General features: G+C 37.2%; 1 protein-coding gene across 5 annotated transcripts; it reads right to left on the reverse strand.

Moving 5' to 3' along the window:
- Window positions 1-20,667: 20,667 nt before the first annotated feature.
- LOC115955926 (vacuolar protein 8) lies at window positions 20,668-24,394 on the reverse strand. 5 transcript variants are annotated; one of them, XM_031074335.1, is made up of 3 exons: window positions 23,730-24,394; window positions 23,482-23,550; window positions 20,668-22,560 (listed from the first exon to the last, which is right to left on the reverse strand). In XM_031074335.1, the coding sequence occupies exon 3, from the start codon at window positions 22,520-22,522 to the stop codon at window positions 20,840-20,842; it is 1,683 nt and encodes a 560-aa protein (XP_030930195.1). In that variant the 5' UTR covers window positions 22,523-22,560; window positions 23,482-23,550; window positions 23,730-24,394; the 3' UTR covers window positions 20,668-20,839. The 5 variants fall into 5 exon arrangements, with proteins under 5 accessions (XP_030930195.1, XP_030930194.1, XP_030930196.1 ...); XM_031074334.1 differs by having other exon boundaries at window positions 23,482-23,553; XM_031074336.1 differs by lacking the exon at window positions 23,482-23,550.
- Window positions 24,395-25,092: the final 698 nt, after the last annotated feature.

The following is a 25,092-nucleotide window of genomic DNA, read 5'->3' on the forward strand; positions in this document are numbered from 1 at the left end:
CCACAGGGGAAACCCCTTTTTCAATGACCTATGGGGCCGAGGCTGTCATTCCACTGGAGGTGAACTTCCCAACCCAGAGGACCACCACCTTCTGCCCCGCTACCAATAACAAGCTTCTGGAAAAGAGCTTGGACCTCATCAACGAAAGAAGGGAGGGCGCGATGGTCCACTTAGCTAACTATCAGCAGAAGCTCAAGCAAGGTTACGACGCCAAGGTGAAGTCCAGACCATTAGCGCCTGGGGATCTAGTACTGAGGAAGGTCTTAGGCACTGCGAGGAACCCCGCATGGGGAAAGCTCGGACCAAATTGGGAGGGATCGTACCGCATCACTTCTATAGCCGGCATAGGAGCCTACTTTTTGGAAGACTTGGACGAACATGTAGTGCCATGCCCTTGGAATGTAAACAACCTGAAAAGGTACTGTTATTAATGAAAGATATAATTTTTAAATGCCGTGTTACTGTCCAGTTACTTACGTAAGTGTTAAACAGAACCCAAGTCCTGCATGGCTTCTCGGCCATAGACTTGGGAGAAATTAACCGCGATACTATTCTCACTAAGAGTTAAACAGAACCCAAGTCCTGCATGGCTTCTCAGCCACAGACTTGGGGGAAATTAACCACAAAATGGTTCTCACGAAGTGTTAAACAGAACCCAAGTCCTGCATGGCTCCTCGGCCACAGACTTGGGGGAAATTAACCGCGATACTATTCTCACCAAGAGTTAAACAGAACCCAAGTCCTGCATGGCTTCTCAGCCACAGACTTGGGGGAAATTAACCGCAAAATGGTTCTCACGAAGTGTTAAACAGAACCCAAGTCCTGCATGGCTCCCTAGACCACAGACTTGGGGGAAATTAATAATTAAGCTATTCTTGTCAAGTGTTAAACAGAACCCAAGTTCTGCATGGCTCCTTGGCCACAGACTTGGGGGAAATTAACCGCGGTGCAGTTCTCGCTAAGTGTTAAATAGAACCCAAGTCCTGCATGGCTCCCTAGACCACAGACTTGGGGGAAATTAACAATTAAGCTATTCTTGCCAAGTGTTAAACAGAACCCAAGTCCTGCATGGCTCCTCGGCCACAGACTTGGGGGAAATTAACCGCTGTGCAGTTCTCCCTAAGTGTTAAATAGGGCCCAAATCCTATCTGGCTCTTTGGACCAGGGACTTGGAGAAAATAAGGTTCGCAGCCAGTGCGCCTAACTATTAACTATCGTTCTATTCACGTATTAATTCACTTACGCTCGGTTATCAACAGTTAGTGATGGAATAGACATCCATTCATGATGAAAACAAAAAAAGAAGAAGACGATAATATTTGAAAGAAAATAACCTTTATCATTAAAATCCAAAAGCAGTTCTGTTTACAAACACTGGCGAGGCAAAACAAAACAAAATATAAAAGATGAGACAAATAAATCCTACACTAGTCTCCTAAGAGTCCTGAGCAGGAATGGGCTGACCATCAGCTGCTTGGGTCCCCGGCGCAACCTCCTTGGCCTATGCGACGATCTCGTTGATGGAAAGGCTGTCCTCGGGTGGCTTGTCCTGCACGACCTGCTCATTGCCCCCAGCCTCGAGAATAAAGGAGTCTGTTGGAAGAGGCTCTTTGGAGGCATCCTCGTCAGGAATTTTGCGTACATCCTCTGGGAAGAAGATGTTCTCAGCCTTCTTGAGACTGGGACAGCTGCCTGATCCAGGGCTACACCCCAGGACGTGGTGATGTATTCCCTGCAGACAATGGCTACCTCCTTGGCCAGCCTAGCCTCAGTATCACGAACTCCACGCTTATATGAGGCCGCCACAGCCTTCTCAGCAGCTTCCCTGGCCAAGCGGGCTTCCTCCTTGGTCCTTGCAAGCTCAGCCTTGAGCGTGGAGACCGCCTGCTGCTCCGCCGTAAGTTTCTCCTTAGATTGGCGGAGCTTTATGCGCAGATTATCAGCTTGCTTTTCGGCATTCTTAAGGCCGGCCTTCGCGCTCGCATGAGCCTTCTTCACCTCCTTTATTTCTTTATCCTGATGATCAAAATCCTATTTGAGATCGCCAGCAGCCTTCTCGGCAGCATAGCGGGACTGAGCCTCCCTATGCAAGTCCTCGCAAGCCTTCTTGGTCCATTCCTTCGTAACAAAAATTTGTTGAGTGACCTGCGCTCGGAAGTAAATAAAAACCCTATTAAAACATGACGATAATAGGGTGCACAATATAGGGACGAGATAGAAGATTCCACTTACCATGGCCATGTCCCTCTTCAATGACATGAAAAGTTCTGGCTGACGAGTCTTTCTGAGCCCCTCCATATCACGAGGCAAGAGAAGAGGTTGCTGCAGGGCCTTGGCCAAGTATGATGCCTGCTCTCATTGGGATTCCTATAGGGTCGCATCCCAGGGGATCGGGGCGCTGTCCAATTCGATCCGCGGTGACCATGTTCGTTGTTCCCTACGAGTGGCTGCCTCGTCTCGGGTATCAATGGACCTAGTCCTCTTCTCTCGGGGCTCTTTCGTCTCCTTGCCCTTCTTCTGAGGCCTGGCCTTCTCACGGCCAATCTCTCCCTCCTCCGTCTCTTCTACTTGCCTTTTTCGCCTTACGTTAGGCATAGTTTGCAGAGCCGCGTCCGACGAGGGGGGAGGGAGAGGAGGAGCAGGAGCCTTAGTGGCAGCTTATTCCTTCGAGACATCCTTAGAGGACTGCCCCTTGTTCCTGTTGGATAGAAGGCCCCTGAGGCCAGTCCTCGGCTTCAAGTCTATTCCTTCTTCTTCAATTTCTTCGCTGGTATCAACTTGTGCGATGACTAAACCACTATCAGGAGCCGCTAAGGCACGGTCTAAATCGGCGTCAGAGTCCGAGAGCTCTACTACCCTGGCCGACGCCTCTCCTTCCTCGGTAAATTGGAACTGGTCTATTTGTTCCTCTAAGGATGAATGCAAAGAACCAGCCTCCTCCTCCGGGATAACCACTGCAGGAAAGGCGCGTTGGGGAGGCAGCTAAATAGGGGGTAAGTCTGTTGAAGCAAGGAACCCCGGTATGGATACGTCAATGCGTGCCAATCTTGGACTGCCAGTCCTTATAGCTTGGCCGGGGTCTACCAAGGATCGAGTGAGGGGAACGTAGTCCAAAATCAAAGGAGCCGACCGTAATTGTCCGTCTTCGCTCACGAAAATCTCAGATCTTAGGAGGTAATTTAGAGCCGGGACGTTAACCAAGCTTAGCCGAGGGGATGTTCGCTCCTTATCTGCAAAGGCCGTTAAAGGGTTTGTGTTAGTCCGAGGAGGCATGCAACCAAACCAACAAGTTTAAAATAGAAAGAAAAAGAAAGAAAGAAAGAAAAAAGGGAGGAGGGCTCACCTGGCGTTCCCGCCCTAGTCGGACAGTGAATGCCGTCATGCCATGGTCCGGAGACGATCAGATGGTCTTCCTTCAAACCTTTGCTGGACTTGGGAAGGCAAGATATCAACCTCACTTCGTCAGTCCTGGACTTTAGGTAGTATGAGTCGCCGAGCTTATGGCATTCATAGAGATGAACCACGTTGTGCCATGAAAGGCCAAGGTTCATCTGGTCGTTTAAGGCGTCGGCGCACCCTAGAATACGGAACAGGTTAGCAGTACACTGATGGGGGGCCAATCTATGACTACGTAGGTAGTCCCTAGTTATTCTCCCTATTGGAATCGTCATTCCTCCTTCCACGAAGGCTATCATTGGAATTGCGACCTCCCCTGTTCTCCTCTTGAACAAAATTTCCTCTTGGTGGCAATACTCTAGGCCTACCTCCGGAGGAATACAATACTTCGCCCTGAAGCCCGCCATACCAGACGGAGAGTCTACCATTTTTTCAAGCCTACCCATTCCCCCTAATCCTAGACAACACGAAGGGAGTTTGCCTAAAGAAGAGTAACAGAGAAGGAGAAGGTAAATTGCGCGCACTTACGGGAAAGGAACTCGGCGAAGTCTTCAAGAGAATGACGGCGAAGGTAAGAGCGTGCTGAAGGAGAAGGCGCTGAGACGTTCTGAATACTGGAGCGTTCGTCAAAAGTAAGGAACGGACGCCTTTAAAACCTTATATACTCAGAGGTAGTTGAACAGACATGCTCCCGCCCAGAGCAAATGGAATAATGTCCACCGTTGATCTGATCTCCAGCCGTTGGATTGGCAGAGCGTAAAGCTCCAAAAGCTGCAATTAATCCCCCCCGGGTCATTAAATGCCTGCAGCATTAATGAGGCACGTGAGGGCACACCCCTACACGGGTGAAGCGAGGATCCACAGCGAACTATCCAGTAGGTATCAAAATCCCGCCTTTCCTCCTCGGATCAAGAAGAAAGAGCCGGAATTTTGAGGGGCTATTGTGGGGGTAAAGTTCATCAGTCAACAGTGGGCCTTGGTGCCCATGCGGAGCCCAGCCATAACAGGAAGTGAGGACATGGCCAGAGGGCTTCCAGCCCAACCCTATTGGGCCGCGCCGGGCTTGTTTAAGAGGCGTCCGAGGAGGATTGTCTCCTCGGACGCGCCAAACGGGAGTCCAATTCACACTCTTAACATGGTGAAAGGTCATCCAAAATCAAAGAAAAATGCTAGACGTTCAGGGGGCAACCACAACTGCCGCATTAAATGCAAGGAAGCTACTTTTCCAGCCACATTAATGTGGAGAGGACAGGAGAACAGTATTATCTTGGCCAGTGCAACTCACAGAAAAGGGAGGAGAATGTCCTATGGGACAGGCACTCAAGTAGAGGCCCAGATGATCAACAAGTGTAGGGTCATTATCATTCGAAGGATACTATATAAGAGAAGAAAACCCCCATGATCAGGGGATCGGAAGCTGGAGAGCAAAAAGTAAGGAAAGGAAGAGAGAGAAAGAAAGGAACTCTGTAAACAAAACTTTGGGTACAGCCCTAAGAACTGTTATCCCAGGAAACTTAATGAAGTATTCCCACGTTCAAATGGTTGCATGGCTTACTAACAATTACGTTTACTCTGTCAAGACCTAGTTCTACGTCCCACTCTCTACAAATTCATTGTTGAGGGTCTTTTGGGCCAGAATCGCTCGCTCGCTGGGCTTGGGCCCCAAAATCTGTCCCTTACAGTATTATATATGAAACTTGCTATTTTACCATTTAAAGAAAATCTTATGTGGCAATATTATAATGAATGGTGTAAATATAGAAGGTTTAATTAGAATTTAAACTCTCTTCTTTTTTTCTTTTTCTTTTTTCTTTCTAAAATGAGTATGTGTGTGTGTGGAGATAGTTTTTGCGCTTTCTAATGTTTTGTAGTATAAAAAAAGGGTCAAAGGAAAACTATCTATAGTCACATAAATCCATATTAGAAGTATGTTGTGAAATAATAGAAATAGATAAAACAAAGTAAGAAGAAAATAAGAAATATTTATTGATAAACTCTTGTATTCAAGTGGTCATCCACAATTCTTTTGATATTTCTTAAATGTGTACAATAACAGTAAAGCAATCCCACATATATATAGAACCTTAGGATGCTTGTAGAGTTCATGGGATAAGGTTGCAATAATAAGTGTAATTATGAATATACATCTCCCCTATAGACTTTACACATTCAGATTTTATACATCCCAAATAACCCTTTCATTGCCTAAGCTTTACACATTCCAATCAGAATTTATTTCTAACACTCCCCCTTGGATGACCACTTTTTAAGAATATGCCTCGTTAAAACCTTACCAAAGAAAAACCCTATGGGAAAAAATTTTGGCTAAGGAAAAAAAGTACAATATTCTTGTATAACTTCTATTGCCTTAGGATTGCCTCATTAAAATCTTGCGAAGGAAAACCCAGTGGAAAAAAACCTTAGCGAAGGAAAAAGAGTACAATCAGCACACATCCTTTAAAAAATTTACTCCCCCTCATGAGTACATAGAACTCCCATTGTTCATGGTAAAAATATCCTTAAGTCAACGCATGCCAATGTTACGCACCATCTTTTTAAAAGTCGTAGTTGGTAATGGCTTAGTGAACATATCGGCCAAATTATCATATGATCGTATTCGCTTGACATCAATATTGCCACTCTTCTGGAGCTCTTGTGTATAAAATAATTTTGGTGCAATATGCTTGGTTCTATCACCCTTGATATAACCTCCTCTAATTTGAGTGATACAAGCAACATTATTTTCGTATAATATCGTTGGACTATATTTGATTGATGATAATCCAAAGTTCTCACGAATATGTTAAAATTACCAATCTCAACCAAACACATTCATGACTCACTTCATGAATTGCAATAATCTCTGCATGATTTGAGGAAGTAGCAGAAATTGTTTGCTTAATAGATCTCCACGAAATAGCATATATTTCCATAAGTAAATAAATATCTTGTCTGTGATCGGCCTTTGTGTGGATTAGAAAGGTAACTTGCATCAGCATATCCAACTAACTATGGTTTTGATCCATTTGGATAAAATAATCCCAAATCAATAGTCCCACTAAGATAGCGTAATATATGCTTAATTCCATTCTAATGTCTTTGAGTTGGTGCGGAACTATACCTTGATAGTAAGTTAACTGCAAATGTTATATCAGGTCGTGTGTAATTTGTAAGATACATCAAAGCACCAATTGCACTAAGATATGGTACTTCAGGACCAAGAGTTTCTTCATCATCTTCTTGTGGTCGAAACGGATCTTTCTTGACATCAAGTGACTAACCCACCATTGGAGTACTCAAAAGATGAGCTTTATCCATTTAAAATTGCTTCAAGACTTTTTCTATGTATGTTGATTGATGAACAAAAATTCCGTTTGGAAGATGTTCAATTTGCAGGCCAAGACAAAATTTTGTCTTACCAAGATCTTTCATCTCAAATTCATTCTTGAAACAATTTGCTGTTTTTGTTAACTCTTCTGGAGTCCCTAAAAGATTTTAATCATCAACATATATTGCAATAATAGCAAATCCAAATTCTGATTTTTTGATAAAAACGCATGGACAGATGATTATTCTTAAATCCTTCTTTCAAAAGATATTCACTGAGATGATTATACCACATGTGTCTGGATTGCTTTAACCCATATAAGGATCTTTGTAGCTTGATAGAATACATACTTCGGGATGTAGGATTATATGTTTCAAGCATTTTATATCCCTCAGGGATTTTCATGAAGATATCATTATCTAATGATCCATATAGATATGCTATAACAACATCCATTAATTACATATCCAAATTTTCTTTTGCTACCAAGCTAATCAAAAATCTGAATGTAATTGTGTCCATTACAGGAGCATATGTTTCTTCATAATCAATACCAGGTCTCTACAAGAAACCTTGTGCTACAAGTCGCGCGTTGTACCTTATAATTTCATTTTACTCATTTCATTTACGTACAAATACTCATTTGTATCCAACAGGCACTACACCTTAGGTGTTCGGACTACAAGTCCTAAAACTTCACATTTAATTAGTGAATTTAATTCTGCTTGAATCGCCTCTTTCCACATTAGCCAATAATTTTTACGTTGACATTCATCAATGGTTTGTGGTTTATATTCATTATCATTACTTCTGAAAATATCAAGGGCAACTTTATATGAAAATATGTTGTCGACAACAATTTTATTTCTATCCCATATTTCTCTTGTATGTACATAATGTATCAAGATCTCGTTATTTTCAGGTACTTGATCCTATTCAGGGGATAACTCTTTAGGAGGTTTATTTTCAGGAGATTTTTGTTCATAAGTTTTGGATAGATCAATTATTTCTGTAACTTGTTTCCTGGGTATAGCCTCTTTATAGGCTGCAACTTGTTTTTCTTATACTTTTCTCTTCCGAGGAATTTTATCTTTAACACCAACAAGTCTTCCACACTTCAGGTGCGGCTTTGATTCATTTGCTGCTGTATTAATTGATTGTCCTACAAGGACTTCAATTCGTGCTAGAGTATTAGTAGCTGGAATGTGAGATTTCACTATTTTTTTGTTGTCAGTGAATACATCGATAATTGATTTGCAATTCCTTGTAAATGAATAATCCTTTGAACTTCCAGTTCACATTTTGCATGAGGATCAAGATGAGATAACGTTGAAACATTCTAAGTAATCTCACGTAGTGCTTCAAGCAAAAACTTTTCTCCCCCTAATGGTGGGAAGATTGTTTCATTAAAATGACAATCCTCAAAACGTGCCTTAAAAACATCACCAGTTAGAGACTCAAGATATCTATTGATAGATGGGTAATCAAAATCCATATAAATTCCAAGTCTACGTTGAGGACCCATCTTAGTGTGTTATGGGGGTGCAATAGGTACTTATACAACACAACCAAATGTGCACAAGTGAAAAATATTTGGTTATTGGCCACGTACAAGTTGCAATGGTAAGAATTTATAATAAGCAGTTGGCCTAGTGCAAATTAATGATGCAGTATGTAAAATAACATGACCCCAAGTAGAAACTGGTAATTTTGATTTCATAAGCAAATGTTTAGCAATAATTTGAAGTCTCTTGATAAATGATTTAGTTAAACCATTTTGAGTATGCTTATAGGCAACAGGATGTTCAACATCAATTCCAATTGACATGCAATAGTCATCAAGAGCTTAAGATGTGAATTCATCGACATTATCTAAATGAATTTTCCAAATTGGATAATTAGGAAATTGTGCTCGCAACTTAATTATTTGAGCAAGAAACCTAGCAAATGCAACATTTTTAGTAGAAAATAGACATACATGTGACCATCTGGTTGATGCATCAATTAAAGCCATAAAATACATGAATGGACCACAAGGTGGGTGTATTGGTCCTCATATATCACCTTAAATTCTTTCTAAGAAAGATGGACATTCAATAACAATCTTTAAATGTGATGGTTTGGTAATTAATTTCCCTTGAAAACATGCACTACATGGATAATCACTAGGTAAAATAATCTTCTGGTTCTTTAAGAGATGTCCGTGAAAGTTTTCAATAATTTGACGCATCATTATTGATTCTGGATTTCTAAGATTTTTTTTTTTTTTTTTTTTTTTTTTGAGAATGTGGATTTCTAAGATGATCATGCCAAAGCATAAAGACCTTTGGATCTGAACACTTCTGGTGTATTGCAACATTTGTTTCAACTGTTCTCATTGTAGTATAATATAACCCAGAAGGGAAAATAGACAGTTTTTTCTAATATGAGCTTTTGGCCCGATACTATTGAAGTAATATAAAAAAAAATTCACTGTCTTCATTAATGGTTTCAAATATAATAACCATTATACCGTATATCCTTAAAGCCAAGTAAATTTCTGCTAGAATTAGAAGAATACAAAGCATCATTAATACAAAGTTTTGTGCCATTTGGCAACATGATAATCACTCTTTTAGAGCCTTCAATTAAGTTTGAAACTTGATATGGTATTAACATTGGCTTTGCATAATATTAAACTTTGAAAATATTTCTTATCTTTAAGGATCGTATGAGTTGTTGTAGCGTTTGCTAGACAAAAATCTTCACTAGTCATTTTGGAATTAATTTTTACCCGTAAGACCCATGATAATTCATATATGCAAAACATAAATTAAAATTTATTATTTAAATTTAGATAAAACATAGCAAAGTAAACATACTTATTACAATGTAATAATATAATAAAAGAAAACAATTTGTATGGAGATTTCCATCACTAATTAATGTGTATGGATCTTCAAGATCATTTGATAATTTGATTGGTGATGGAAATGTCCATACCAATTAATTATTTTCTTTTATTATATTTCGCATTCTAATAAGTATGATTGGTGATGGAAATGTCCATACTAATTAATTATTTTTCTTTTATTATATTATGGCATTGTAATAAGTATTTTTATTTTGATATGTTTTATTTACGTTTAAAGTAATAAAGTTTAATTTATGTTATACACATATGAAGATGTATGGGTCTTACTGGTAAAATCAATTACAAGATGACTAGGGAATATTTTTGTCTAACAAACAATGCAACAACTCATACGATCCTTAAAGATAAAAAAAATATTTTCAAAATTTAAAATTATGCAAAGCCAATGTCAATACCATATCAGGTTCATCAAACTTAATTGAAGGCTTTGGAAGAACGATTATCATGTTGCCAAAGGGTATAAAACTAGGGATGGCAATTTCGGCCCGACCCGCAGGTACTTGGCCCGACTCGACCCTAATGGGCCGGGTTTTACCCGGTCCGATTAGGAATAGGGTCGGGTATGGGTCTTTAAAAAAAAAACCTAAAGCGGGTCCGGGTTGGGTCCGGATTTTATCAAAAAAATCCGAAACCCGACCCGAAACCCGGTCTGTTTAAAACCCGATACCCTAAATTACTAAAATACCCTCTATATATATAAACCTATAATTCTAACCCTAAATCCCTAACCCGGTAATCCCCAAATTACTCAACCTCCCTCACTCAGCTCTCCCTCACTCCGACTGGCTCTCTCTTACTCCGCAGCCCATCTCCAGTCACCGGCTCTCCCTCACTCCACAGCTCATCTCCAGGTTTGTGTCACTGGTTCTTTTTTTTTTTGTAATGTTGTTGATCGTCGACCAACAGGTCCGGCTCTCCCTCACTCGGCAGCTCGTCTCCAGTCACTGGCTCTTTTTTTTTACTGTTGACCAACAGGTTTGTGCTCTCACCAATCACCGGTTCTTCTTTTCTTTTTCTTTTTTCCTTTTTTTTTTGTTGTTGTTGTTGTTGTTGTTGTTGTTGTTGACCGACAACTCATTTTGCTCAGTTTCTCTGTTTTGATCTCCATCAGGTTTGTGCTTTCATTTTCCTTTTTTTTGGTTGTTGTTGTTATAATGTTGTTATTGTTGTTGTGGTTGTAGTTCTGTCTGTGCGCTCTCTAGAGCCTGAACAAGTGCAGAAAAAAGAACCCAACAGGTACTCCCTCTCTGCATTTTTCTATTCCTCTCTGTTATTTTCATAGTTTCTCAATAAAAATGTTACCTTTACTGTTAATTCTTGTTCGAACCTAGGGTTTATATGTTAATTCTTATTTTTAATATTGGTGAGGGAAAATAAGTTAATAAAAATAAAATAAACAAGAAAATTTTGATCCTTTTTTCTGTATCTTGAAGCCTAGGGAGAAAAAAAGCTCTCAACTTTATATCTAGTTCAGCTTCATTGTTTTTGTATTTTCAATTTTAAGTTTATGGGAGTTCAAAATAAATAATAATATGAACTGGGTTTTTTTTTAATCAGCTTGGAGTTCAATAGGGTTTGGATTTTTTAAAAATGGGGTTTTGATGATTTGAAATTGTAGACATGTTGTCTAACTGGTTCTTGTCTCTGTTGTTTTCTCTGTATAGATTTGTGTTGGTTAGTGTGGACTGAGGCTGCTTGTGGTTTTGGGATTCCAATTAAATCCATTCTTTCTTCGCATAAGGTAAGGAAGCCGAATCAAATTTTTGTTCTATTTTTGTTCTTTCTGTTTTGATTAATATTGTTATTAACATAGAAATGTCAATGCTCTGAATATGCATCCCCTATGCAGGAAAACAATTGGGTGGTTAATGGTTAATATTCACTCTCCATTTTACTTCCAAATCCTGTTGAAACTGGGATTCCATAATGACCCACTTGTGTGGGTTTGGATTAATATTTTTTGCTGAACATGGTTGGATTGGGTTTGGGTTTGGATTGGGTTTGGTTGCTTTTTGGTGTTATTTACTTTTGGAGCTAAAATTTAGTAATTTACATGAATTGTTGTTGCTTTGAGGAGCAAGAAAGTGTTTCAAAGGGTCAATGTCATAGGGTTTTGTGACTTTGTTTCATGTGATAACTTTGGTGTCTTCTTCATTTCTGCATAGTTTGTTTAATGGAAGAAATTGTTTGTTTTTTGTGTTTGTTGGGAATGCAGATCCTAAAACGGAGATGGAAGACACAAACACAGACAAAAACTTGTTGGATTAATTTGTTGGTTTGTAATTATTCTAAGCCTTCTTAGCATTTTGTAATTTTTTAGCCTTTTTAATTTGTTGGTTTGTGGAGGATAAGACATTTTGTAATTTCTTACACTTGTGGGATTTGTTTTGTAACTTTTTATTTTTTAATTTCTTGAACTTGTTGGACTTGTGATAGGTTCTTGGACTTATTGGATTTATTTTATTTTTATGTTTAGTTGGTGATTTTAGTTATGATTTATAGATGTATAATTAAATTAACAGGTGATTTATGATTAACTTATAATTTGGATTGATTTGGTTGCGTATGCCAAAAATCTTAATGGGCTTGAATTGGCTGCCTAATAATGCCTTGAATGGGCTTAAATTGGCTGCCCAATGAATGGGCTTGAATCTGGCAAAAAACAACACAATGGGCTTAAAAAATAAATAAATAAATAAAAATCAGTTCGGCCAGATTTGGGCCCAACCAGTTAAACGGGGCTCGCGGGGCGGGTCTGGGCCCCAAAAAAAAAACCGATTAATAATCGGGCTGGGTTCGGGTTGCGGGTCTTGGCTTGCGGGTCGGGCCCGGGTATGCAAAAACCCAGCCCGAACCCGGCCCGTTGCCATCCCTATATAAACTTCGTATTGATGATGTTTTGTATTATTCTAAATCAAGCAGAAATTTACTTAGCTTTAAGGATATGCGTTATAATGGTTATCATATTGAAACCAATAACGAAGGCAGTGAAGAATTTCTTTATATTACTTCAATAGTATTGGGCCAAAAGCTCATATTAGAAAAATTGCTTATTTTCTCTTCTAAGTTATATTATATTACAATTAAAACAGTTGAAACAAATGTTGCAATACACTAGAAGCGTTCAGACCCAAAGGTTTTTATACTTTGGCATGATCATCTTGGACATCCAAGATCAATAATGATGCATCGAATTATTGAAAACTCTCACGGACATCCCTTAAAGAATCAAAAGATTTTTTTACCTAGGAATTATCCATGTAGTGCATGTTCTCAAGGTAAATTAATTACCAAACCATCGCATTCAAAGATTGTTGTTGAATGTCCATCTTTTTTAGAAAGAATTCAAGGTGATATATATGGACCAATACACCCATCTTATGGTCCATTCAAGTATTTTATAGTTTTAATTGATGCATCAACCAGATGGTCACATATTTGTCTACTTTCTACTAGAAATGTTGCATTTGCTAGGCTTCTTGCTCAAATAATTAGGTTGCGAGCACAATTTCCTGATTATCCAATTAGGAAAATTCGTTTAGATAATGCTGGTGAATTCACATCTCAAGCTTTTGATGACTATTGCATGTTAATTGGAATTGATGTTAAACATCTTGTTGCCCATACATATACTCAAAATGGTTTAACTAAATCACTTATCAAGAGACTTCAAATTATTGCTTGACCTTTGCTTATAAAATCAAAATTACCAGATTCTTCCTGGGGTCATGTTATTTTACAAGCTGCATCATTAGTTCGTATTAGGCCAACTGCTTATCATAAATTCTCACCATTGCAACTTGTATTTGGCCAACAACCAAATATTTTTCACTTGTGCACATTTGTTTGTGTTGTATATCTACCTATGGCACCCCCACAACGTACTAAGATGGGTCCTTAACGTAGACTTAGAATTTATATGGATTTTGATTACCCATCTATTATTAGATATCTTGAATCTCTAATTGGTGATGTTTTTAAGGCACGTTTTGAGGATTGTCATTTCAATGAAACAATCTTCCAACCATTAGGGGGAGAAAAGTCGTTGCTTGAAGCATGACGTGAGATTACTTGTAATGTTTCAACGTTATCTCATCTTGATCCCTATAAAAATCAATGTGAAATGAAGTTCAAAAGATTATTCATTTGCAAGGAATTACAAATCAATTACCGGATGTATTCACCGACAATAAGAAAATAGTGAAATCTCATATTCCAATTGCTAATACTCTAGCACAGATTGAAGTCCCTATAAGACAATCAGTTAATACAGCAGCAAATGAATCAAAGCCACACTTGATGCGTGGAAGACCTGTCGATGTTAAAGATAAAATTCCCCGAAAGAGAAAAGTACAAGAAAAACAAGTTGCAGCATATAATGAGGCTATCCCCAGGAAACAGGTCATAGAAATAATTGATCTATCCAAAACTTATGAACAAAAATCTCCTGAAAATAAACCTTCTGAAGAGGATCAGGTACCTAAAAATAACGAGATCTCGATACATTATGTACATATAGGAGAAATATGGGATAGAAATAAAATTGTTGTTGACAACATATTTTCACATAAAGTTGCCCTTGATATTACCAGAAATAATGATAATGAATATAAACCACAAACCGTTGATGAATGTTAACATAGAAATTATTGGCGAATGTGGAAAGAGACGATTCAAGAAGAATTAAATTCACAAATTAAACGTGAAGTTTTTGGACCTGTAGTCCAAACACCTAAAGGTGTAATGCCTGTTGGATACAAATTGGTATTTGTACATAAACAAAATGAGAAAAATGAAATTATAAGGTACAAAGCGTGACTTGTAGCACAAGGTTTCTCGCAGAGACCTTGTATTGATTATGAAAAAACATATGCTCCTGTAGTGGACGCAATTACATTCAGATTTTTTACTAGCTTGGTAGCAAAAGAAAATTTGGATATACGACTAATGGATGTTGTTACAGCATATCTGTATGGATCATTAGATAATGATATCTACATGAAAATCCCTGAAGGATATAAAATGCATGAAACATATAATCCTACATTCTGAAGTATGTATTCTATCAAGCTACAAAGATCCTTATATGGGTTAAAGCAATCCGAATGCATGTGGTATAATCGCCTCAATGAATATCTTTTGAAAGAAGGATTTAAGAATAATCCAATTTGTCCATGCGTTTTTATCAAAAAATCAGAATCCAGATTTGCTATTGTTGCAGTGTATATTGATGATTTAAATCTTGTAGTAGGGGTGTGTAGAAAACCCACCGACCCGCCAAACCCGACCCAACCCAACCCGACCCATCGAGTTGGGTCGGTTTTTTAGGCTTGGTGGGTTGGGTTGGGTTATAAAAAAAAAAATTATAGTGGGTCGGGTTGGGTTTGGGTCATAAAATTACAAACCCACCAAACCCAACCCGACCCACCATATTTAATATATATTTTATATTTAATAAATTTTTAAAAGAAAAATCAATTGTAGGGCACTTATATATATATTTAAATATATATTATATATTTAATAATTTTAAAAAAAAACCAGCTGTAGAGCAACACTTTCTCAATTCCTCCTACTAATACTAATTTAATATATATAAAAATATATTATATAATTAATAAATTTTTTTAAATAACCAATTCTTCCTAACCTATATAAAAGCCAATTAGTTCACACAAATCCTAATAAATTACTATTATTGTTTAGTCATTAGTGTTGAGCTTTTATGGAGTTACATTAATACTAATCTTTAAGTTTTTTTAATATATTAATATTTATATTTTTTTTACTCAATTTAATAATAATAATAATAATAATTTGTCAAACCCATGGATTCAACCCGACCCATGTGGGTTGGGTTGGACTTATGTGATGAGTTGGGTTGGGTTGAATTTTTTTGACCCACCATGGTGGGTTGGGTCAAAAAATCCCCTCAACCCGACCCAACCCAACTCATGCACACCCTTATCTTGTAGGGACTCCAAAAGAGTTAACAAAAACAGCAAATTGTTTAAAGAGTGAATATGAGATGAAAGATCTTGGTAAGACAAAATTGTCTTGGCTTGCAAATTGAACATCTTCCAAATGGAATTCTTGTTCATCAATCAACGTACACAAAAAAAGTCTTGAAGCAATTTTACATGTATAAAGCTCATCCTTTGAGCACTCCAATGGTGGGTTGGTCACTTGATATCAATAAAGATCTGTTTCAATTACAAGAAGATGATGAAGAAACTCTTGGCCCTGAAGTACCATATCTTAGTGCAATTAGTGCTTTGATGTATCTTGCAAATTACACACGACCTGATATAGCATTTGCAGTTAACTTACTAGCAAGGTATAGTTCCGCACCAACTCAAAGACATTGGAATGGAATTGAGCATATATTACGTTATTTTAGTGGGACTACTTATTTGGGATTATTTTATCCAAATAGATCAAAACCACTGTTAGTTGAATATGCTAATGTAGGTTACCTTTTTGATCCACACAAAGACCGATCACAAACAGGATATTTAATTATTTTTGGAAATATTGTTATTTCATGGAGATCTATTAAGCAAACAATTTTTGCTACTTCCTTAAATCATGCAGAGATTATTACAATTCATAAAGCGAGTTGTGAATGTGTTTGGTTGAGATTGGTAATTCACCATATTTGTGAGAACTATGGATTATCATCAATCAAAAATAGTCCAATGATATTATACAAAGATAATGCCACTTGTATCACTCAAATTTGAGGAGGCTATATCAAGGGTGATAGAACCAAGCATATTGCACCACAATTATTTTATACACATGAGCTCCAAAAGAATGGCTGTATTGATGTCTAGCAGATACAATCATGTGATAATTTGGCCAATATGTTCACTAAGCCATTATCAATTGCAACTTTTAAGAAGATGTTGCACAACATTGGGCGTCGACTTAAGGACATTTTTACCATGAACAATGGAGAAATTCTATGAACTCATGAGGGGAAGTAAATTTTCTAAAGGATGTGTGCTGATTGTACTTTTTTTTCCTTTGCTAAGGTTTTTTCCCATCCTTTGCAAGGTTTTAATGAGACAATCCTAAGGTACTAGAAGTTATACAAGAATATTGTACTCTTTTTCCTTAGCCAAATTTTTTTCCCATAGGGCTTTTCTTTGGTAAGATTTTAACAAGGCATATTCTTAGAAAGTGGTCATCCAAGGGGGAGTGTTAGAAATAAAGTTTGATTGGAATGTGTAAAGTCTGAAATGTGTAAAGTCTATAGGGGAGATGTGTATTCATAATTGTACTCATTCTTGCAACCTTATCTCATGAACTTTACAAGCATTCTAAGGTTCTATATATATGTGGGATTGCTTTACTGTTATTGTACACATCTAAGAGATATCAAAAGGATTGGGGATGACCACTTGAATATAAGAGTTTATCAATATATATTTCTTGTTTTCTTCTTACTTTGTTTTATCTATTTCTATTATTTCACAACATATGACTTATTTTTTTAAAAAGTTTTTTTTTTTAATTTTTTCTTGAAAACAACTTTATCTCACATCAAGCTAAATAGGAAAAGTCAGAAGATAATTGTTCAACTCATTTTAAAACTGTTATCAAACATAGATAGATGATATAGTTTTCTAGAAAATATTTTTTTTTAAATGACTCATTTAAAAAAAAAAAAAGTTAACTTCAAAACAAACTGAGTGTGAGTAAAAAATATAGAATAAAAAAATGTATTAGAATAATAATGTGGAAAAATATGAACCTTCAAAAGTTTATGTGATAATATTATAAGAACTTTTTTTTGAGATGAAATATTATAAGAACCTAACAAAAAGTTGATCACTTTTATTTTATGTTGTACTAGTTTTGGAAAGTTGTAGTCTTGTAGATTTAACACCAGAAAATTGCGACAAAGTTTTCAAAGAGGTCTTTAAAAAGCTAATCATGCAGTTTAAGTATGTAAAGTTGTAATTTACAACTATGTTTTATATTGGCCTTATTCTATGACAAAAAATTTTGTAATTGCATTAATTTTGTTCCTTGTATTTTGTGGGATTTTATTGTATTGGGTTTAGTATTTAGTTTGTGAAGAATCGAGCATGAAATGAAGATCAGTACAGTTTCACGATTAGCTGGCAAGAAGTTCGCGAAAAGAGTAACCCGCGAAAAGGCCACGTGAAAAGCACATGCTAGAAGCTAAAGAGTCAAGTGCCAAGCTTCATTTCACGAGTACCTCGCGAGACAGGCCATCTCACGAACATTCTGCCAAAGGATTTTAAGTGTGACTTTCTTACCCTTTACCCATATTATATATACTCTCATTACCCACAAAAGTAAAAGAGGCCATATTTAGAGAAAAAAAAACCCTAGATAGATTTTTACAACACAACACACCCATCTTTTAGAGAGAGATCTACTCATCCTTAGTGAGAAATCATTGTAGTCTCTTCTCCTTCCCTCTCTTATTTTCATACCTTGAGAGGAGATTTGTACTCAAACACAATCCACACCTATTCAGAATGTAGAGAGTGTTTTAGAGCTTGGGAAGCTTTGAGAATTTGCCAAAAAAAACCGGTGAGGCTTGGCGGATGCAATTAGGCGGTATTGCAGGATCCAGAAAGTTAGAAAAGACATGACTCTAAGAAGTTCGTTGGTAGCATAAACTTGGAGGGCTCAAGTATATTGGGTAGACTAGGCTTGGAGGGTCTTTTGTTATTCGTGTACTCCAACTTTATTCTCCAGTGGATAGATTTTGACTTAAAGGGTCGTGGAGAGGTTTTTCGCCGAGTTCTTTGGTTTCCTCTTCGATAACACGTCTTGGTGTTATCTTGTGTTTGTATTTCTCTTCCCTTACTCTTGTGCTTTACATTTATTATTTGTTGTTCATGATTATGCACTAGAGTAGTATTGGTTCATTGCACACATTTACTCTTGTTCCGAACTTTGATTAAGTAAGAGTAAAAGCAATCTAGCCATAATTTAAAATTTGGGGTCTAAACAAGCTCGTGTGTTTTAACACAAATCCGAGCTTTCAAAGTATAATCTTCAAAAACATTGATTCGGTCACAAAGAGGTAAACTGTGTTGCACCAGCATATGCATGATACTGACAGATGGCTAAAGCAAAATCTTACCAAAGTGGTAGTCTGGTTGGTATAGACATCTTAGTGCTGTATCTGCTGCATATAAAAAAATCTATCTTCCTTGGTGTCATCATGTTAGTTTCTCTAATCTTGGTAAAGCAAAGCACCACAAGCAAAAGACAAACCACCATAATGTTATATCCAAAGTTGGTAGATAGAGTTTTGGTAGCATTCCTAGTTAGTATTAGATTCATAGGCTGTGTTTCCAAAGAAGAAATGGCAAAATAGGGAAGAAGATTTGTTTTGCTTCAAATTTTCATTTCTGGCTCACTCTTGTCATGGTAACCAGGAATGGAATGAGTTACAAAGAGAAGTTTAAAATGGAGAGGGACCATTTCCTAATAAAGATTTAGTTTTTCACGGACTGAAAAGTATGCATAATGTGACATTCACATATGATTTAAATGATATAGCATTATATACATTGTTTCTACTTGAATAAATAGAAAAGACCTGAAATCACCGATTAGAAGTTCATAACTCAACTAGAGAAAATGTTACAAGTGTATAAACAACTCAAAATTATTTTTTGAAGTTTCCATAATTTCCGGTAACTTATTTAATAAAGGTGAGACGAAAATTTACTTCTTTGTTTATTGAACCAAACATTTGGACATGTTGCAGACCCAAAAAAAAAAAAAAAAAAGAGATAATTTATGAGTTACTAAAATATTAAAAAACCATTTTGACATAATACCAAAATATTAGGAATTAAACTAACAAATTTTAAACGTTAGGAACTAATTTGACTCACAACTTAGAGGTTGAGGACCAAATTCGTAATTTAGCCAAGTTTTTGTTGTTGTTATTATAGTTGTTGTAATATTAGTCACATATGATTCAATCAATTTGAACGGCAAATTATTATGGTGGTGGCCTGGTAGGAAGATTGAACTCAGTGAGGTACATCTAATAAAAAATGGAGCAGTATAACTACATTGTGTTAGAAATAGCCAAATGGATACATGAATAAGTGTACACAGATGGATACATGTGAAACTGTAGCCACCAGCAGCAAGAAATGAATCCGAATTTACAGAAATGAATCACTAATTATGGTTTCTTTACAAAGTACGCACCAGCAGCGGCACTTCTACAATAAATATCAACTTCTGCAGTGAAAACATGAGGATTTTTTTTTATCCTTTCTGATTTATGTAAGTTATAATCCATGTAATAAAATGCCGATTCACTTGGCAAAATATTGGCAACGATTTCCACAATAAAATAGTAGTGATATCATATAGGATGTGCAAGAAATATCATAGATCTAGCCATCTAGGAGTTCAATAAAAAATGTAAATAAATCTTTCAAAAAATGCTGAAAATAATTCCAAGTCAGCGGAATCCTAACCCTTGCGGAAAAACTTTTAGTTGATAAGTGATAACATGTTTATCTTAAATTTGAAGGAAGCTCAAAGCAGCACGTTGAAGTTGAAGCATTGGTTCCTCCAAAAAAAAAAAAAATGAAGCATTGAGTTCCCAAGTGGTGGCAGCTATAACTCTAAAAGCAAATTTAGACGCAGTGTATAATGCAGCCTTTAAAAAAAATAACACAGCGGTCGTGCTTAAATCATTTATACCTACCATCACAATAGCTGAATAATATATATAATCAATACAAAAGAACTTTTAAACCACATGCAAAGCCTAGTATATATCATAAAGTCCTTTCAAACCTTACCTAGATTAAGATGCTAATGCACCTTTGATGCATCAAGATACAGATACTGTACCAGAAACAAAAGCTGAATAGACAATCACCAAAGACCGAGGAATATATAAACCATATATAATTCTAAATCAGTTAGAAATATGAAGCAAATAATAACTTAGATTATCCCAGAATATTGCGGAAAATATAAAAGGAATATAGAGAGACTATTATATATATTTGATAAATAATAGAACATTGATTTAATAGATTAGCAAGCTTGCGCGCATTCCAGTTCATAGCATGAACTACGACTTTGTTTCATATAGACAATGAAACGACGATCATACAAAAATTATAAAAAGAAAGGGAAAACATGATTATACAAAAGACACTTGCAATTTTCCTCTATTTCCTGCTGAACAAACTCCTTATTTTCCCTCTTTCCAACCGCTCCAGTAGCTTTTTGGCACCTGGGATGTCCATTTCTGTAAGCTTCTTAAGATAGCCAATTGCTCCATATGAGATCATCAGCTTCTTACATTTCTTACTTGAAGATAGAGATGCTAGGCAAGAAACTGCATACTTTTTTGCAGTATTTTGTGGACTTGGGTCAAGCAATTGAACCAGATTTGGCACACTTTGATCATCCCTTTTAACTTCTCTGCAGTTCTGGGAAAGGATCATCAAGCTTGAAATTGCTTGTGCAGCAACCTCTCTAACACTGTTTGATTTAGCCTCAAGCATCTTCACAAGTAGAGGAATGCACCCAGCTTCACCAATCGATTTCTTCATCTCTGTTGAGCTACAAACACGACAAATTGCTGATGCAGCAGCTGCTTGTGCACCTAATGATCCAGATTTAAGCACATGAACCATCCGAGGCAGTAAACCAAGCGAAACCAAAACCTCCATAGAAAGTGAGCCAACCAAATTCCTTAATGCCCCAACTGCAGATTCTTGGGGCAGTGGACCGTCAAGATAAGCCAACAGGCTCCGAATTCCACCCTCTGAAATAACAGACCTTTTTAAATTTTCATTGCTAGCAGTGAGATTCTGCAAGCACTCTGCTGCATATTCTTTAGATCCCAACAAAATTCCACAATCAAGCAGATTGATCATTACTCTTACAATCCCTTCTTCAGCTAGAGTTTGTCTCACCTCTGGCACAGCGGATATATTCTTCAAAGTACTAGCAGATGCAGCCTGTGAAACAGAATCACCAGTCCGACAGATCTCGATCAGCGGACGAACCCCACCATGCCCAACAATAGCACGAGCAGTTTCTGCAGACATTGACAATCTCTGGAGCGAAATTGTAGCCTTCTCTTTACCCACTGCGCTACCTGACTCAACAAGCCTAATCAGAGGTGGCAAAACACCTTCTGAAACAAGCCAATTCTCGCAACTCCCTGATTCTGCAAGCGAGCAAATTACAGTAACAGTCTTCTCCCTGATACGAGGAGATGTTGCTGTCAGTAATTGCACTAGAGCAGCAATATTGCTCCGCCCCAAAACAGCCAAAACATTCTTTTCATCCTCCTTCATAGACTCAACAAGGCTATCTAAAGCTCTGTGCTTAGCTTCCAAGTGCCCGATCTGAAGCCGAGCAAGCAATTCTCTTATATTGCCATGATTTGCAGCCTCCAGTTCATCTGAAGAACCAACCGTAGACAAAGGCAAAGTAGCCTCACCAAGCACCCCAGTCTTGATCAAAAGCCCACAATCCCTCAAATTCAAGTCCAATTTCCCTGACATAGCATCCAAATCACTCTGCATCCTAAGCTTCCCTTCATACTTCTCCCCACCGCATAATTCAGCCAATTCAATAGCTTCCTTCAATGTCTTTGACACAGCCTGCAATTGCTCCTTACAAAGTGCATTCTTTAAGAAGAAAGGGTGGCTTGACAAGTCCGATAAACGCGATGGAATCTGCTCCAGTTTTGATATTATCATCTTCCACCTACCAGGAAATCCCTTCACCTCCCTGGCCTTATTAAGTGCCACTGGAACCAGCTCTTGGGCATGGGATAACCACTCTTCAGCTGACTGGATATTAGCCAAAACCTCAGTTCCACTATCTTCCACCATGACTTCAATATTGGTTTAGACCAAATTTGATACAGGAGCTGTGACAAATGGAATGCAGAGAAAAACCAAGGCCTTAGCTAACAACCCAGATGAGAAAACATGTAAAGGAAATGATATTTGCATAGAAAATTATATGGCAGTGGAGCAGTTGCAATCATATACACATGAATTATAATTTAAGTCTACAACAAAACAAAAAAAGGGGATTAAAACCAAAAAAAAACCATACTAAAGAACAAATGGGTTAACATCAAGTGCTTCCAGAATCTTGTATGATCACACAAAGCTTGTTTTGCTGAAAACTAGACCTGACCAACTAAATCAAAGTACCTAAAGATGCCCCACTAGTCCTTCCCTGCTTTAGCAAGTGTTCATTTAATGCTAATTTAAATTTTCATATTATAAAAGCATAGTACTCATACAAATGATATGATTTATTAATATATTGTTGACGAAAACGAAAGGAGTTACTTTTTAACTGCTAACCAATACCGTCCAATTAATAAGAAGTCGTCGGCAGATTATCTCTCTCAACTTCAAATACCAAAATAGCACTAGAGTATTATAATGGTTTCTGAAGGGTATTTTGGGTTTCTGAAGGGTATTTTGGTAAGTACGGACTAGAGCTGAAACTTTACTTTTCAACCTAAGATAACCGTGAATGTGATATCAGATTTCTCTACTGAGTCTAAGTAAAATTTGACTCTGACCTATGTTCAATGGGCAAGATTGTTGGATAGTTAGGCAAAAGTTGGATTTATTAGCTGTAATTTACAATTTTCTCCTCACAAATGGAGCTTTCGAGTTGTGAGAGAGAGAGAGACTTTCCTTTGAAGAGAAGGTAGGAGTCCCTATCTACAGATTACAGTTGTATTATAGAGTGTATTTAAATTTATTCAAAACGGACCAACCCCACAAAAAAGGTCAAGAAAATTCAAAGATCTAGTATTTTATTTTACCTCGAATTTATTTGACTTCTCTTAACTTTCAGAGGATTTGCCCATTAACAGCCAACAAACAGTGCCTCACTACTGTAAGAACAAGTAAGGAAAAGAAAAAAAAAAAAAAAAAAAAAGAACAATGATTCGCAATCTATAGTGATCAGAAAGCAAATTAAACAAAGGAAAAGGGAAAAAAGAAAACAAAATCACTTTTTTCCTGAAGTAGGCATCAATGAAAGCAAGCAAAAACAACCTGAAGAACAAACCTTTAAGTCTCAGAAACTCAGAACCTTGTCCCTTTATATCCAGAAAGCAACCCACTATAGCTTCTTCTTCAAACCTCTCTCTCTCTCTCTCTGTCTCTCTCTCTCTCTCAAAGCTATAACTTAGAAATGCATATAAGAATCAGCTACCGACTATAACTTGATCTTCAAATCTCTCTCTCTTCTCTCTCTAATAAACTGAAAACCAAGCAATGCTTCCAAGTACAGCAATCAAACAAAAGAAGTATATTCAAAAACTCCTTCTCACTCTCACTTTCAAAAGACACTGACCCAGAAGACAGTTTCTCAGAATCAGAAATACCCAGAGCTCATTTTTGTTTCTTACGAAGAAACAGACATCAAACGGTCGAAACCATTTAAAAAAAAAAAACCAAAAAACAAAAACCCCTGAAAAATATAGAAAGAATCTTCAAACTCTAGAGTTAAGAAGCCCCAAGTTTGAAAAACCCCACTGAAGTATTCGACTTTTACCACAATAAGACACTGAGAGACAATAGAATATATCAATGAATATATGACAATCTCAATCAAATTCAAAAATCAAACTTTCTTCGATCTCTCTCTCTCTCTCTCTAATGGAAGGAGATGTCAGTGTCTGTATCTGTGTGTCCTTTGGACTGTTTCTGTAAAAAATACGCAAATATTTTACTGTGTAGTTTTAGAGAGAGAGAGAGAGAGAGAGAGAGAGAGAGAAATGGGGGCTTATGTTTCGGATATTAAAGGTTAAAGGTCGAGCATGATCAAGGATCCAACGGCTATGATTGCAGTTGAGTCAGAGTATCCGACCGTTGGGATTGGGTAAAATTTTGAATATGCTTTTTCGAATTTTATACGTTACCAATGTGATGACGTGGCGATGCTGCCACGTATGAGGTGGGGTCGGTTCGTGTGACTTTTCAAAATGGTGCTTTAAGGTTGATAGAGATCCCACGTGTGAGAGAGACAGAATATGGGAAAGTGTGTTTCAACTGGCTATGTTCAAATTTACGTATTTCACCTTCCAATGGTTTGGATTTTGGAAAAACCGAACATGACACTGAGGTTAGGTGTGTTTGAGTTGTAACAGCTGGGGAGGAGTGAAGCATGGGACCCCTATCACCATCATACTCTTCAATTGGCATTGTCTTAATCGTGTCATTGAATGCATGCAGGTTTGTCATTTGTGTTTCGAATTTGTGCCTTTGTCATGGTTTATTTCTCTTCCATTGAAACTACATGTGGCTTCATTGAATTCGAAATGTGTTTCAGTAATCCTAACATGGACCAATTAAATTCACTCAACAAGGAAAAAATGGACCCAAAAAAATGTGTGTTACATTTACGAAACAAGACAGAGTTCATAATA

This window comes from Quercus lobata, chromosome 8 (assembly GCF_001633185.2).
Source record: "Quercus lobata isolate SW786 chromosome 8, ValleyOak3.0 Primary Assembly, whole genome shotgun sequence".
Classification (NCBI taxonomy): Eukaryota; Viridiplantae; Streptophyta; class Magnoliopsida; order Fagales; family Fagaceae; genus Quercus; species Quercus lobata.

Excerpts from the sequence above, each read along its gene's own strand:
- LOC115955926 (XM_031074336.1), bottom strand. The coding sequence starts at position 22,522 with ATGGTGGAAGATAGTGGAACTGAGGTTTTGGCTAATATCCAGTCAGCT.